At 37.3% G+C, this 16,264-nt stretch overlaps 1 protein-coding gene and 1 long non-coding RNA gene across 2 annotated transcripts; both read left to right on the forward strand.

The window, feature by feature from the left end:
* Positions 1 to 1,506: 1,506 nt before the first annotated feature.
* On the forward strand, positions 1,507 to 2,780 carry LOC122034035 (zinc finger MYM-type protein 1-like). The gene is made up of 2 exons (XM_042593172.1): positions 1,507 to 2,631; positions 2,742 to 2,780. Exons 1-2 carry the CDS (start codon positions 1,507 to 1,509, stop codon positions 2,778 to 2,780), a joined length of 1,164 nt encoding a protein of 387 aa, XP_042449106.1.
* Positions 2,781 to 9,606: 6,826 nt separating this feature from the next.
* LOC122035250 lies at positions 9,607 to 10,979 on the forward strand. The gene is made up of 3 exons (XR_006126941.1): positions 9,607 to 10,410; positions 10,534 to 10,672; positions 10,925 to 10,979. It is a non-coding gene; the product is annotated as an uncharacterized LOC122035250 (long non-coding RNA).
* Positions 10,980 to 16,264: the final 5,285 nt, after the last annotated feature.

The following is a 16,264-nucleotide window of genomic DNA, read 5'->3' on the forward strand; positions in this document are numbered from 1 at the left end:
TTTGTGGATTTTGTGTGTGTATGTGTAGATACAAGAATTTTCTTATTGGTTTACTCTAAAAAGCCTTGGCTTCTAGTTATTTATTCTCTTCAGATGGGTTCTTTTAGCTAGTAAATGATAAGTAGATTAACTAAGTTTTCATGTCATTTAGCTAGTTAGATTAATGTGCTTGTGTCTTTAATTGCATGAATAAGGTCCCAACTTCTAAACAATTAAATTATTGTGTTTTTTAATAAATTTGCAGGATATCCGTGTTAGGTCTTATATAAGTGGATTTCGAATCAAAGAAAAATTCTCCATATCAGGTTGTATTGTTCTTTGTTTATTGCTTATTGTTCATAATTATTTATCATCATGAAACAACTCTCTGGATATCAAAAAAGACAAAAAAAGAAAAAAGAAGAGGAGATAGCCCAAAGCTTAAGAGGTTCATTGAATAAATATTTTAGTAAAGAATCACATAACACAACGGAAAGTTTAGTTCAGATTTTAAGTAATGAATCAAATGCAAATGAAGATTTTGTTGAAAATAATAATAATGAATATGAAGAATGTATGAGAAACGAAAGTGATGAGAATGAAAAATTTGTAGAAAATGAGAATGAAGAGAATACAGGTCTTAATGATTTGAATGAAATTGAAATTGAAATTGACAAAACTAAAGATATTGATAATTGTTGTGATGATAAGTGTACAAACGAATATCAATGTTCGACATCTAAATATGATATAAACATATTTGATCCAAGAGTTTGGGATAACCTTGATACAAAAATGAGAGATTTACTTGTGGAAAGAGGTCCTAAAAGAGAAGATATTCTTAAGTTTCCTTTAGATAAAGAATCTCGACACTTTTCTCATACTTACTATGTTCAAATGTTACCAAATGGTGAAACTCGTGATCGAAAATGGTTAGTATATTCGAAGGAGTTGGACAAAGTATTTTGTATTTGTTGTAAGTTATTTAAAGTAATACACACCAAAAGTAATTTAGCAAGAGAAGGAGTTAATGATTGGAAACATTTATGTGACAAACTTAAACAACATGAAAATAGTGTTGAACACCTCACTAATCTGAGAGCCTTTGTTGAATTACAAATGAGATTAAAAAAAACATTGACAATTGATAAGGAAATACAAGAACAAATTAAAAAGGACACAAAACATTGGAAACATGTTATGCTAAGAATAGTTGCTGTTGTCAAATGTCTTGCTATACATAATTTGGCATTTCGTGGTACACATGACAAAATTTATGAAGATGGTAATGGTAATTTTTTGGGTCTACTTGAAATGATTGCAGATTTTGATCCAATAATGCAAGAGCATTTTCGACTCATTCAAAATAAAAAGATTCATTATCATTATCTTAGTCATAAAATTCAAAACGAGTTAATATCTCTTCTAGCTTCTAAAGTCAAGAATGCAATAATTAAAAAAGTAAAAGAGGCAAAATATTTTTCAGTAATTCTTGATTGTACACCGGATGCAAGTCACAAAGAACAAATGACTCTCATATTAAGATGTGTAGATGTTTCAGAGACTCCAATTAAAATAGAAGAGTACTTTTTAGAATTTATAAATGTAGAAGACACAACCGGTTTAGGTCTTTTCAATGAATTGCAAGTTGTTTTACAATCTTTAGAACTTGATATTGATAATGTCAGAGGGCAAGGTTATGATAATGGATCTAATATGAAAGGCAAAAATCAAGGTGTGCAAAGAAGATTGCTTGACATTAATCCTAGAGCATTTTACATGCCATGTGGTTCTCATTCTCTTAACTTAGTTGTTTGTGACATGGCAAATTCTTGTGCTAAAGCAAAATCATTTTTTGGAGCATGTCAATGTATGTACACTGTGTTCTCTAATTCAACAAAAAGATGGAATATTTTGCTTGAATATATTGATGGATTAACTTTAAAATCATTGTCAACTACAAGATGGGAAAGCCATATTGAAACAGTCAAAGCAATACTATCTCAAGTTTCCCAAATTAGAGAAGCTTTGTTCAAATTAGCAGAAATAAGTGAAGATGGCAAATTAAGTAGAGATGCTGAAACTTTAGCATCTGGTGAACTTTCAAGTTTTGAATTTATATTAAGCCTTGTTATTTGGCATGATATTTTGCATAAAATTAACTTAGTTAGCAAAAAATTACAGTCAGAGGATATGCATCTTGATGTTGCTGTAAAACAATTGTCTGGTCTTGTTTCTTTTTTTGAAAAATATAGAGAAAATGGTTTTGCTTCTGCTATGGATGATGCAAAAAAAATAGCATCTGATATGGAAATTGAGCCTGTATTTCCTACAAAACGTAAAATTTGTAGAAAGAGACATTTTGATGAAATTGCTAACACTGAAAGAGAAAATCAATCACCAGAAGAATCTTTTCGAATAAATTATTTTATCTTAGTGGTCGATATTGCTCTTGGGCAATTGAAGAGTAGATTTGAACAGTTGCAATATTTTGAATCTATATTTGGATTCTTGTATGATGTTGCAAAATTAGTTTCATTAGATGATGATGAATTGATGAGTTCTTGTGTGAATCTTGAAAATACTTTAAGAAATGGTGACACTTCTGATATTGATGCAAAATATATGTTTTCAGAACTACAAGTTTTGCAAGTAATGTTACCAAGTGAATCTTATGAAACAAATAAAAAATGGTCTTCCATTCAAATATTAGATTTTTTAAAAACAATGGATATGTTTCCAAATGTGATGATTGCTTATAGGATATTATTGACAATACCCGTGACAGTGGCATCTGCTGAAAGAAGTTTTTCAAAATTAAAATTAATAAAATCTTATTTACGGACCACAATGACTCAAGATAGACTAAATGGATTGGCAATTTTATGTATTGAAAAGAATATTTTGGAAAATATTGAATATGATGTTATTATTGATGATTTTGCCTTTAAAAGCGCATCACGAATACACTTTAAATGAGTTGCCTTTGTATTTTTTTGCAGGTGTATTACAACCAATAATTTAACTATATCTTCTGCATTCACTCTCATTCGCACTTGAAGGTAAATATTTTGTTACTTATGAGTACACGTGACATTGTATTTATGCTTTTAAAATGTTCATAAGTCATAACAACTCTAGTACCTATGCTAATTGGTGCTACTCATACTTTTTTCCTTTTGGTGATTAGATCAATTGATAGTTTAATAAATTGATAGTTTAATAAATTGATAGTTTAATAAATTTATACTTTTTTATTTACTGTGGCTTTCGGAGGGAAATGGTGGAGCATTTTCTATGGTGAAAATTTTGATCCAAGTAGCATCCTTTTTATGGAGTATTCTTAATATGCTTTGATACAAAGATGTTTTATTCATGTCAGATTAGGTAGCACTTTTTTTGGTGGTTGGCTGGCTGGAGTATGGATGTTGCAGTGGGAATCTTGCAGGGAGGAGAAGCTTATTTACAAAATGTGCCTAAAAGGGGTTGGATTGAAGCTGTGATGTTGATGGTTTATGATATGTTGTACAGGAATATTGGTACGATGTGCTTTCTTTATAATGATTTTTTGTATTGGTTGTTGGAAATTTGTAAAGTTGGTTTTTTGTATTGGTTTTGCTGGAAATGTGATGTTCTGATAGTGTAGGGGGTTTATGCATTTGGTTGGTTTTGTTTTGATGTGTTAGTATTTGATATGTTTTGATTGTGAGATACTATTGCTGTTGGAGTCTAATATAATGGTTTTTGAAGGTGGAGCAATGCATATTTTTTGAAAGGTTGTATATGTGGTTGATTCATTGAGTAAAATTTTATTAGATGGATTTCTAAAGATTTTCTTTGCAATTTGGAGTTTAGTTATTTTGATCAGAAATTGATAAACTATTATTTGTTTTGATTAGAAATTGTAGTATGAGATCAGCTTTGACCCTCTTCATTTTATGATTTTTTTTTTCATATGTGATTTTTTAAATTAATGAAAAGTAGTGTTTTGTAGAATAAATTGGGGCATGTTTTATAATTTCGCCCAGGGCCTTTGAACAATAAGGACCGGCTCTGTGTCTAGTTAACCGCTGTGGGTAAAATTCACTAGGCATAAATGATCTTTTAGTTGCCTCCAAAATCCTTTGCGCATGTTCATAATAGATCCTCCAGTTTGTGGATGGTGTGCTCCATCCGCTTGTCTGAAATATTACACCAAATGAAGTTTTGTACACATGACTCATTTGAAACTCTGCCAAGTGATCCAAAGAGTTAGTCCAACATGTCAGTAAGAACTAGACGAACTTGGATAATCGATCAACGATCACCCAAATTAAATCATGCACCCTCCAAAATCTCTTGTACTATGTTTCCCTTTCTACTCATGTATAAAAAATTCTTAAAGTAAGTCTACAGATCTCTGACACTCCTTTGTGTTGTGGGTTCGCAACACCTCCCCTACAATATTCTGATGTTCTGCCTTCGCTTGTTGACACACCAAATATCGAATTGCAAAGTCCGCAATATCCTTCATCCTAATATTCTAATAGTAAGAGCACTTTAGGTCTTGATACACACGAGTGTCTCTCAAATGACTAATGAATCTTGATCGATGTGTTCTTGGCGTAGGTCTTCTTTAATCATATATGTCTTGGGAACACACAATCTTCCTAGCTATTTAACTTTTCCCACATAAATTAATCTCCTTGGAAGAAAACAACCAACTCTAAACTCAGTCATCATTCCATAAATTAAATTTTGAAACTCCCATGTTCCAACTCTCTTGCTCAAAAAGGAAGAACAACTACTTGATTCAACCATCGTTACAGGAAACTGAATTTTCTGCAAGGAACTACAACCATTGTTTTAATTGAACCAAAAAAAAAACTATTCATCACATCTAGAATTCCATTGGTCTCAGCCTTATCTATGGCAAACTGATTAACAACATTTACAAATTCTCTTATATAGTCCATATTATCATATTCACCAACTTATAAGATTACCAATTGCAATTCTTCAAATATATAAATATCACCCATGTGTCACTCCCATGTTACTATCAACGATAAATTTTCAATAACTAAATCATAAAATCATATATCCACTAATAGACTATCAGAAAGTAACATATCACGAAAAAAAAAATCCATTTTCATAATATCCACCAATCCTAATTCATTCTCAACATCAATGTCTTATACAATGTATGTTGTAGGTCACATCAACAAATGAGTTGGCACTAACACAAGCGGTCCCCACCAATCTGTAGTACTCGATATTAACAATTCACCTCGATCAACACATTGTTCAGCATCTCCAAATTAATAATATTTAATTATCACGAACAAAGTCATTAACTAGATAATTATTTCCTATTTAAGCAACCTAAATCATCACTAGATCACTTCATCAATCATGTCATATATCTATTAAAAATTGTCATAGCACCATAGTCCATTTAGATCATTATAATCATCAGATAATTATTTCCTATTTAAGCAACCTAAATCATCTCTAGATCACTTCAACAATCATGCCATATATCTATTAAAAATTGTCATAGCACCATACTCCATTTAGATCATTATAATCATCATCATAATCATAACAAAAACACTAATCGCTGCTACAATCGTTATCATTATTGATTCTATCTTGAATATCAATACCAACACATGATCAATTTCAAAGAACAATCTTAGCACACCCATATAATCAATCAATTTTGGAAATCAGAAATGAAATTGTCCAAATGTTGATTATTCACCTTAATCTGCACTTCACATCAAGTATTTCTTCACTACGATTGATATCCACCATAGATCAGCATTTCATGCCTATGTTATACCAACTAAAGATATTATACTTTATAAGTAAGTTTGTTGCAGTTTGTGAGACAAACCTGACATATGCTTACAAATCAAGCTTCCCAATGACCAGCTCTCATCATTAGATACAATTAAGATGTAGAGCTATATTACCCTCCTACCAAAGGTGATATTGATTCTTTAGAAAAATTTTATTAACCTATTGGCATCAATATTTGAGCAACAATCAGTGCACACCTCACTAGTGTACATACTATCTACAACTATGACATATCAAAGTTTGCTGAACTCCATTTATAATCCTCTCTTATGCAAGATAATCCACTCTTGACACCTCCACCGGAGCATCAATTATGCAAAACCCTAGTCTTAGGCATTGGAGACATCATCGCAAGTACCTCAATCACGAACTTCACTCACCTTATAGGTGGCAAACTAAGGAGTTCGTCTAGAAATATATCTAAGTATTCTCGAACTATGCGAACGTTCGAGCAAAGTGATATACTATCCTTGTTAAGTCTTATTGACGGTAGCGGATACCTCTGACATCCATTATATAACAATTCCTTGTCTAATCGATCGTCCTAAAACAAGGTATTCCTTCGTCGTTAGTCTTGACCAATTTCAAAGATGGGTCGCCCAATGGTTGCATGGGCATTACCCTTTCTCAACAATTGAGTTGTAGTAATACAAATGACTAGTCCATGCCTAGAATGATGTTAAATTTCATTATTTTTCCAAAATTGGTAGCTCAATAGTGAGGGTACAACAACTAATGTCTAAGGGGCAACTCTTAACTTCTTCGCTAGAAGTCAATACTTCCTTTAATGGTATTATTACACCTAATCCACATGATCGCGATGTTGGGACTCTTCTAATCTTACTGATAAATATTAGGTCTACTGACTCTCTGATAGATACTGACCAAAGGCCTGAACATTCTGATTCAAATGTAGGATTCAAATCCTTGCGGGAAATAGAACCATGTGGTCCCAGTATTGAGGTACTAGGTGGGGGCAACTTTTCAACGAGTTGACTAAACTCCGTCTTATGCCAATTATGCTATAATCACCTCATTTAGGGTTCAAGAACTCTTGAAAGTAGAGAAATATTGACTCTACGTCTCGAAGGTCATCTTCTGCAATTTTCACTAAGTAATGTCATGATCTCACAAGTAATAAGCATCTAGTTCTATCTTCTCCACATCACTGTGGGTCATATATCAAAATGTACCTTCTAGGTTATCTAATCGGCTACGAGCGGTCTATGATTAAAATTTCCATGGTATAGGATATATCGATCCTTAATTGACTATGATAATATGAGTATACATTCCTTGTTCATTAGCCAAATTGTAGTGGCAAGAATGGAATGGTTGTTGATATTTCCTGAGACTATGCTCTTTAATCTCCAATAGGTTGTTGACGGGTCGGAACCCTACTTTCCAACTCGGCATCAGTTGGTGTCACAAAAGAATCTACATTCTTTCCATGATGTTCGGGTCCCTAGCTAGTGTCAACTGGTCACATCCATGGTTGACACCGACCATGATTGCAAATAAGGTTGATTCACTAAGTGTCATCATGCTAAACCAAATAGTGAGTACTTAATAGATAGATATAGAAATAGTTACACAATCCAACTAAATTGGAGAGCGTCTAACTAACCATACCTTAGTTTCTAAAACATACAATTTGATTACCCGTAACATAAACAAGGCAGTCAACACAAAAAGCAAGATAATCACTAGAGGTATGCCTTACTCTCCTATAGCTGAGAGATGTCCTTCGACTTGTCTTGTGTCTCAAACTCGAAAAATCATAAATCAAAACAAGACAGAAATCTCAAAAACACATTACGCAACATTCAAAATTGAACCATACTATGATACTAATAAAATTGTCATGCCCCGAGGGTATACTTGTCTGCCAAAATGGATGGTACCACTAGTGACAATATAGAAAATAATCAATATCAACCAATTCAAGCCAACACTAACGCTAATACAATATAATATCACCACGTTACAAATGACAATACATGTATGCATGCATGTACATGCGATCATACTACAAATACCCAAGATAAAAGTCATATTCTTCTAACAAGACTTAAAATTGATACAGAAAAAAATTGTAAATACCGGCAGCAAAAAATAAACCAAGCAACTTAAAAAAAAATCAAACTAGTGGGACCGACAGCTAGGACCTCTGAGTGACACAACATATCCTCTATCTACTAATCTAAACGTCAAAAGAAAAGCAAAGGACCGTGAGTACAATAACTCAATGGGTATAAGAAGATAATGCATGATACTATTTGTAAGGAGATCAAAAGAAGTAGTCTCAGGTAAAATACTTAATGCAAAAATAAGAGTACCAATATAATCATCTACAAATCCAAAAATATAACCAATAATATAACACCCACTAACTTGCTTAACTCGGTATAACTAATAAAATGGGAGTACATATAGTTTATTCAAAAACCTTCATGAACAAATACACAACCAACATATAGCAATTTTATAATGAATCTTGACTACACACAATAACATTCGATCACGATTGAGTCTCGTGGATAGTCGGAGTATATAAATAGTCACTGTCCGTGGAAAAATGGTCTACCACGCATTTTGCCAAGTTACTGACACCAAATTCGTTGGTGATTTATGATTGTTTGATCGATTCTTAAGTGCGTCGAGGTTGATTTGGAGTGTACTAAAATCAATTATGATTGAGTTATGGCTGGACACAATTTCTTCTAACTCGATATGATTAGTGAGTTTGGGTGCTGCTATTGGCAACATTGAGAAGTTTGATGCAATTTAAGGAAGTAGACTGGAAAATGATGGAGCAGTGGATCGACCAGGTGCTATGAATCCAAGCATTTTGGAAACATTGCAAAACATTTTGAACATGGACTTATCAAGTGTCTCTTTCAATCAATCCAGTGTCCAGTTCCTTTCCAGTTGCAGCAGCCAAAGAAAGAACACATACATATATAATCCCACCACATTAGACTTCCACAAACTTTAAACGAGTAGCTATCATGAACTACTCTGTTACAGCAATAGGAAAACTTTTTGAAGTTTTTGCTTAAGCAATTGCTGAATAGGCAGAGCAGAAGCAAGATCTTTGCTATAAATTTGTCCGATAAACGAGAGGCCCAATGATGGAGAACAAAAATCCAACAATTCATCCTTATGCTAGAAAGAGATGCTTGAAGATCCTGAACAATCAAAAGAAATGTCGTTTGCACAAATGTCTCTACATTTCCATGTACCTGACCAATAACGATCAAGCAGCTCCCAAAAACCTTTCCTCCGAAAAAATAATGGTCTTGACTTGTGAGCATCCTCCACCATTTACTGACCAATCTACATTAAGCTCTTTAATTCTTCCCTCTTTACTCTGAAGCGTAAAGTGTGAGTTAGATAAATTTCTTTTCTATATCTTTAAATTCATCAATACACTTCTTTTTACTCATTTTTTGTCCATTTAGAATAAGATAAATTGATCTTTCCTTGTCCATTCGATCCAAAAATTCATGAACGTGAACTCACAGCAAGGTCGGTGCTGTAAGCTGTGACCAATTTGGTGAGCTGTAGCTCTTCCTCAACCTCTCTACGGTCGTCAAGAGTTTCTGCATGAATGCGAGCTCTAACTTTGTAAAATACCTAAAAATGGCGAACAACGATAGGGGAATTTTTTCGGAATTTTTAGAAATTTTCTGGGAATTTTTCGGAGCTCGTATGAACGAGTTAACAGGGACAAAAATGGGGTCCGGAAAAGCCTGTTTAGGCGACCCTGTTTTAATGAGGAAAAGTTTTAATTTATATTTCCTTTTTCCCATTTTTCTTTTCTTTTTCCCATTTTCTTTTCCTTCCGCGAGCCGACCCTTGCCCAAAAATCTTGCGGCGACTTCTCCCGAGCCCTAACCGGCGCCGAGCTCCTTCTCCCTCTCACTCTCATGGCGAGGAGCGCCTCTCCCCTCTACTGATCTCCTCTCCCCCTCGTCCATGCTGAGCCGCGCGCCGATCACCGGCCACAAGAATCCAGTGCCGTCGCCGTGCCCTAGCGCCTGCCGACGCCCTCTTCCTCTCCTCTGGCCGACGCGACACTACTGCCCTTCTTCTCTACCTAGTGCCGGCCGCCGCCGCCCTTTCTCCATTTGCCTCGGTCACCACAGCCGACATCAGAACCCTAACGCCGAGCCTTCTTCGCTGCCCTAGCACCGACGCCCTGCCAAACAGCCATTGTGCCCGAAGATCTGCAACACCGACTGTCGCCTTGTTCCTTGCTTGAGCAGCCAGTGATCGCCGAGATTTTCCTCACTAGTGTCATGCCGTAGAGCTGATGCCACCACCGTCGTCATCCCAGCAGCCGCAAGTCCTTCTGCCGGCGTCGCGTAGCCTTCTTCCCCTCCTCAGCCGCAGATTCGACCTGACTTTGACCTTGCCATTGAGTGTCCTATTCTTCTCCAACCACAGACCAGTGCCATATTGATTTATTGTGCCAAGCCGTGCCTAGCCGGACCTTGGAGGGAGTTTGGATTGAAAATTCACTGGCATGTGAAATGTGAAGGTTTTAGATTTGAATTGGAGATTTTCTGATTCAAGGTAAACTATGTATATTGTTTTGGTTGATCTCTTGTTAGTATTAGGTTGATATGGATTGGTAACATATTATATTTGAGATGTTAATATGTGATAACATGACTAATGAGTAATTAGTTGTCTTAGGTTGGAATTTCAGATGAGATTTGAGGTGCGGATCGTCGATGATTTACATTGAGGGCGGCAGCTTCGTGGTTGCTCCGACTAGGATTTTCTGACCACCATTTCTTTGACTGCGAGGTGATTAAAGGATACTCACTATTGGGTAAGTTTAGTTTGATTCATGATGGTTATTTGGTGGTTGGTTGGTTCAGATGGATGATGGTTGAATTGGGTTGATAAAATGAATTGTATTTAGTTGAGATTGCTCTTGAGTTATAACAAATTGGGATCACTTGGGATTGATTCAAATTGGGTTTCCTTAATCGGAAAGGAAATAGGTTTATTTATTTGGTCCTGATCTTCAGTTAGCTAAATGATACTTGTTAGAGTAGCTAAATTGAATATTTGTATGCAGGACCCTGATTACGGGACGATTGTTCTGATGTGAGGATTGTTTATCACAGACTACAATTAAAGGCGGGTACCTCTTGACTTATCTTTTATGATATTGTCATTGGATATGTATAGTATTTTATAACTACATGCAATGAACATGTTTGCCTTTGGTATGTCACTGTTTGATATCCATAGCATGTTAGGTTTGTCACCTGTGATGTATCCGTGATTATATCTTGTGATTTGTTGCCATGATTATCTTGTTATCATGAGTATCTTAGTTTCTAGAGTGACATACCATGCTTACTGAGGTTAGGACTAGGATTTGGATTGTTGTTTCGGCACGTGTATCTAGATTATCCGATACTTAGGTTTTGTGCCATATCAGTTTGTGTACCTCTATTTGTATATCATATATGATTGTTTAGACCCTGATTCTTTGATCTGTGTATATTGTTGGTACATATGCTATGGAAGAGGGATATGATTTGGGTCTAGGTTGTTATACCTTAGAGGACTTGTATACCCTAGATCCGTGGATTTGGCTTACTGATACTGTGGTACCCACATTATGTATATATGGATTTTTCTATGCTGATCGTGATATTCCATACTTATTATGTTCGGGACATAGGTTTTGATATTCTATCGACCCATGTACTCTAGATCTTGGTATGTGACCATCGATCTTTGGTACCCATTTTGTATGTATGGATATGGTTATGTTGATCCGTTTTGCCATGCTTAGTGTCATGCATCATGATTGCATCTTTGTGCGATAGTCGACTCCATTGTTGTTGAGCCGCCGATTCATGGATCGCACACCACCACTCGGGTTAGTGGTCGATTCGAGGTGTGTCGGCGGGGACTTTGTTTGCTACGTTGGTCCGCTCGTGGGTAGTGTGACCTGACGTGTTAGGCGTGATTCCTCCGTCGTCGTGTCTGGGAGTTGAGGCATTGAGCTCCCCGTTTATGATTTGGGGTCGCGGGAGTACTCGACATCCCGTCCACTCGGTCACTCATTAGGAGCGATGTGACAGTGCCGTTGTCCACCCACCGGTCTCGCCGTTTGTGTGAGACGTCGGGGTGACGACCACGTCATTGGCATCATTGATCATTTATTTCTTGTGATTGTGTTTCCTGCATTTATTTGTTGCATTTGGTTGGATCATATGTTTGGCGTCATCGAGTTTAGGCACTTCGGTTTGTGACCCTTTTATGCGGATAGGGTTCTGGTGAGTCTGACTTTCTCGATTACCTTCGGGCATATTCCTATATATAATTAGTTGTATTCCATGTTTATTCTTTGTTAGATATATCTTACTAGGCGTATCTATTGGTATTATTGAGTTGTTGAACTCACCCCAGTGGACTCTATATTTTTCAGGTATCAGGTTATTTATGGTGTCGCTTGGAGCATCCTGTCTGCTGGTCCCCACGTCACATCAGAAGACTTATCGGTTTCACGTATGTTTTGCTTGTTTTATATTTCAGTTTGTTTAGCTCTGTACTCTGGCTTTATTTTTTGGAGTGTTGATGTTGTTATGTGGTATTTGTATTTGTTGTTAGTTGTGTAAGTCTAGCCGGCTAGCAGTTTTGTGTTTTGGTTTTGGTACAGCCGAGTGGGCTGCTTTATTATTAACTGCGTGGTGTTTGTTTTCTCTTATTGTATTATTCCAGCCGCATGTGGCTGAGGTATATAGTGCTTGTAGAAAAGTTTCAGATTGTCCGTCGTACAGGGGAGATGCTGCCGAAATTTCTTCGGACAGAGACTCCTCCGGGGCGTGACAATTTAGTGGTATCAGAGCAGGTATACGATACTTGCTATGTGTTCTGGATTTTCGAGATTTATCTGATATCAATTTATTTGGTATCAGAGATCGACTTACGAGTCTTATTCTCCTTGTGTTTCGGATTTTGTGTTTTGGTCTTCTCGATGTGACTTTTCGGGTTTTGGGACCGGGCAGCAGCAGGACATCTCCAAGCTATAGGAGGTATGTTGGTATATTGTTGTCCTACCTTTTTTGTTAGTATATACCCTGTTCACTAATACAGTTTATGACCTGGATTAGCATTATTTACTAGTACCTGTCTGGTTGTTGTAGCATATATTATATGTGATGGGTTAGCCACTGATCTTGATTGACCTTAATAGAGATTGAGGGATTACAGTTTCTAGCGATATTTCATATCATACACCAGTAGTTTTAGTTTCTGTTATTACTAGTTGGTTAGCAGATTGAGTAGCTAGGTAGTGACTAGTAATTTTATATTCTAGATGACCCATCCAGTAGAATACAGATATACTTTAATTAGTTTTCGTCGGTAGATGATTAATGTACTCTGGTTAGATCGGTCAATAGAAAACTGATTTACACATGTTGATTTAGGTAGTCGTGATCGATTTACCTTAGATGCTAGTAGATGACCGATTAGTTTTGTTGATCCGATCAGTAGAGGACAATTATACTCTATTTTTAGAAGTTCGAATCTTTTGATTTTTCGTGCTTAGTTGAATATTATGAGCACATTGGAGTACATGACTGTTACTGACGTGGGAAAAGACTGAATTAGCCGTATATCGTTGTTGGTTTGGTCAGTTTTTAGAGGATTGATTTATCCTATTCCGTGGGTACTTTAAATTTAGACTGTAAGTACCTTGTAGGATAACTTAGAAGGTGGCGTAGGGTTTGTGTGGTAGATTGGATTTAAAATATGTTGATTATGCATATTTATGTGGTGTGTAGATATGATTATTATGTGTTGTAGGAGTCCTGTGGTAGACTGACCGATTGCATCATTGAGCTTATGCTGATTGTATTATGGAAGGTATCACGGTGATTTATACCTATGATGTGAGTATTTTGGTGTGTACTAATTGAAGGATTATGTCGATCATACATATGTTGTGTGTACACGTGTGTCAGATGTATGTTGGTAGCATCATGATGATTCTACCTATGTTAAATGTAGATTGTTAAATGTCTACATTATGATATTGGATGTTTTTACGCTGTCAACTAATTCTCCCCTTTAGTGGGTGACCGACCCACTAGGAGGGTGATAGAGTTGACTATGGATTTGATTTGCTTACTGGGTGGTTATACCCTAGGCTATCCACAGTGATCTGTGGTAGAGAGATCTCGTGCAATCTCTAGCTAGATAGTTAGGTGCTTTGGGCCCTTATGTATTGTTGTGGTAGAGCGTAGCTCCCACATGTTATGGATCGTTTGTGGTAGAGCGTAGTTTCCACATATTCTGGATTCCTACATATTGCGGATTATTTGTAGCGGAGCATTGCTCCCATATTTATTGTGGATACATATTTTGGATTATTTGTGGTGGAGCGTTGCTCCAACATATGGAGGATTTCTTGTGGTAGAGCGTTGCTCCCACATATGTGGTATTTCGTGTGATAGATCATTGCTCTCACACTGGAGGTTCTATTCTTTGGTGATTATATATCGTTGGTGATCAGATTCCTGATTTGTTGTTGAGGATCTTATGGTTAGGAATGTCTGTGATACGGACATTATGTGTCTTGGTTTTACCATTAGTGCTTGTGGTGCCCTAGATGTTATCATGGACTCGATGATTGGGGTATCCCTAGAATGTTTGGATCAGTTTCCATTGTCTTTGTTGACGATGTTGTGATTTATTACGGATTTGAGGTGAGTCACGTACATTACCTTTGCATAGGTCTAGAGATGTTTCGACGAGAACATCTATATGTGATGATCAGTAGTGCTTATTTGGATTGTCTTATGTGATGATGATTTGGACACACGGTCACCAGTAGGAGTATACCGTGATTCCACAGGAGATCGAGGTTGTTACCGTTGGGAGTAGACGGAGTCGATATAAGAGGCTCGTAACTTCCTTGGTTTGGCTCGATATTTCCGGAGATACGTTGAGGGTTTCTCACGGATTGCTATGCTACGACCGGAAAGGCGTAAAGTTCAGGTGGGGATTGCAAGACCGACACAGGAGGCGGAGTTTAGTGTTGGCTCGATTTTGGTTTTACCTACGGAAGGGCAATTCGTGCTCATGCGTCTCTAGGGTTTGGGTATTTGTTTGATCTGACACGATAAAGTAGTCTCCTGCTTCTCGTCGGTTGAAGAAGCATGAGAAGAACTACCATGTACATGATCAGCTAGTCGTCATTATTTTTGCCATGAAGATTTGGCGACATTATTTATATGACGTTACATTTGAGATTCTCATGACCATGAGTCTCGAATATCTGTTTTACTAGAAGGAACCTAATCTCCGGAGGAGGCGGATGGAGTTCTGAAGGGTTTGATTGTACCATTAGCTATCACTAGCTAATGTGGTTGTCGACGCACTTAGCTGGAAGTCTAGAGTGACTTTGGCTTGCCACCGAGTACTGTGGTTACCATGGTTTCTCGTTCGTCGATCGGGACGAGGATCAAGCCCTAGGTATTGCGGGTTATTTGCGGATAGCTTCGGGTATGAGAGTTTATACGAGGCGAGGAGGTATTATATATTTCGAGGTAGATTATCGTATCTCGGTCTCATCGGTTTATAAGAGTTACTTAGGCTTATCGCTCATGATTTCTTTGTCCACCAGGCGGTACTGTGTGTACCAAGATTTGAGGTGTTTATTGGTGGAACGAAGGAAGACATCGCAGATTTTGTAGCTAGATGTCTTGTCAGTCGTAGTGAAGGTCGAGCACCAGATACCTGCCGGTTTACGTATTCCTATTCCGAGTGGAAATGGGAACCTATTACCATGGACTTTGTGGTGAGTTTGCTGAGGGTGGCCATGACGCGATTTGGGTAATCTTTGATCGATTACCGAATCCGCGCGTTTAGCGATTCGGAGGATCCTGGATCGATTGGCGGTCTGCGGCGGACCTTGGATACGTAGCTCTGTTTGTACAACTTTCCGTCCGAGATAGATGGGCGGTTAGAGTGGACCATCTGAGACTCTAGAGGATTTCTTGAGGTCGCGTGTATTGGATTTTGAGGCGGTTGGGAGTTTGCCGTTGGTAGATTCAACAACGGTTTGCGTTTGGCTATCCGGATGGCACCGTTTGAGCGTTGTATGGTAGGCCTTGACGGACCCCTCTGGGATGAGGTTGGGAAGGCCCATTGTTAGGACCTCATAGAGCTCGACAAGGTAGAGTTGGTCGTACTTTTAGGCGGAGTGGCGGAGGCAGGAGAGTTATCTTGGCCGGTCGGAGACTCTTAGAGTTCTCTATTAGCGATCGTATTTTTGCGAGATTCACCCACGAAAGGAGTAAAGAGATTTGGCCCGAGGTAAGCTAGCTCCGCGATACATTGGACCTTTCCGGATCTTGGAGAGGATTGTAGCGGTAGCTTATCGTTTGATACT

This window comes from Zingiber officinale, chromosome 11B (genome assembly GCF_018446385.1).
Source record: "Zingiber officinale cultivar Zhangliang chromosome 11B, Zo_v1.1, whole genome shotgun sequence".
Taxonomy (NCBI): domain Eukaryota; kingdom Viridiplantae; phylum Streptophyta; class Magnoliopsida; order Zingiberales; family Zingiberaceae; genus Zingiber; species Zingiber officinale.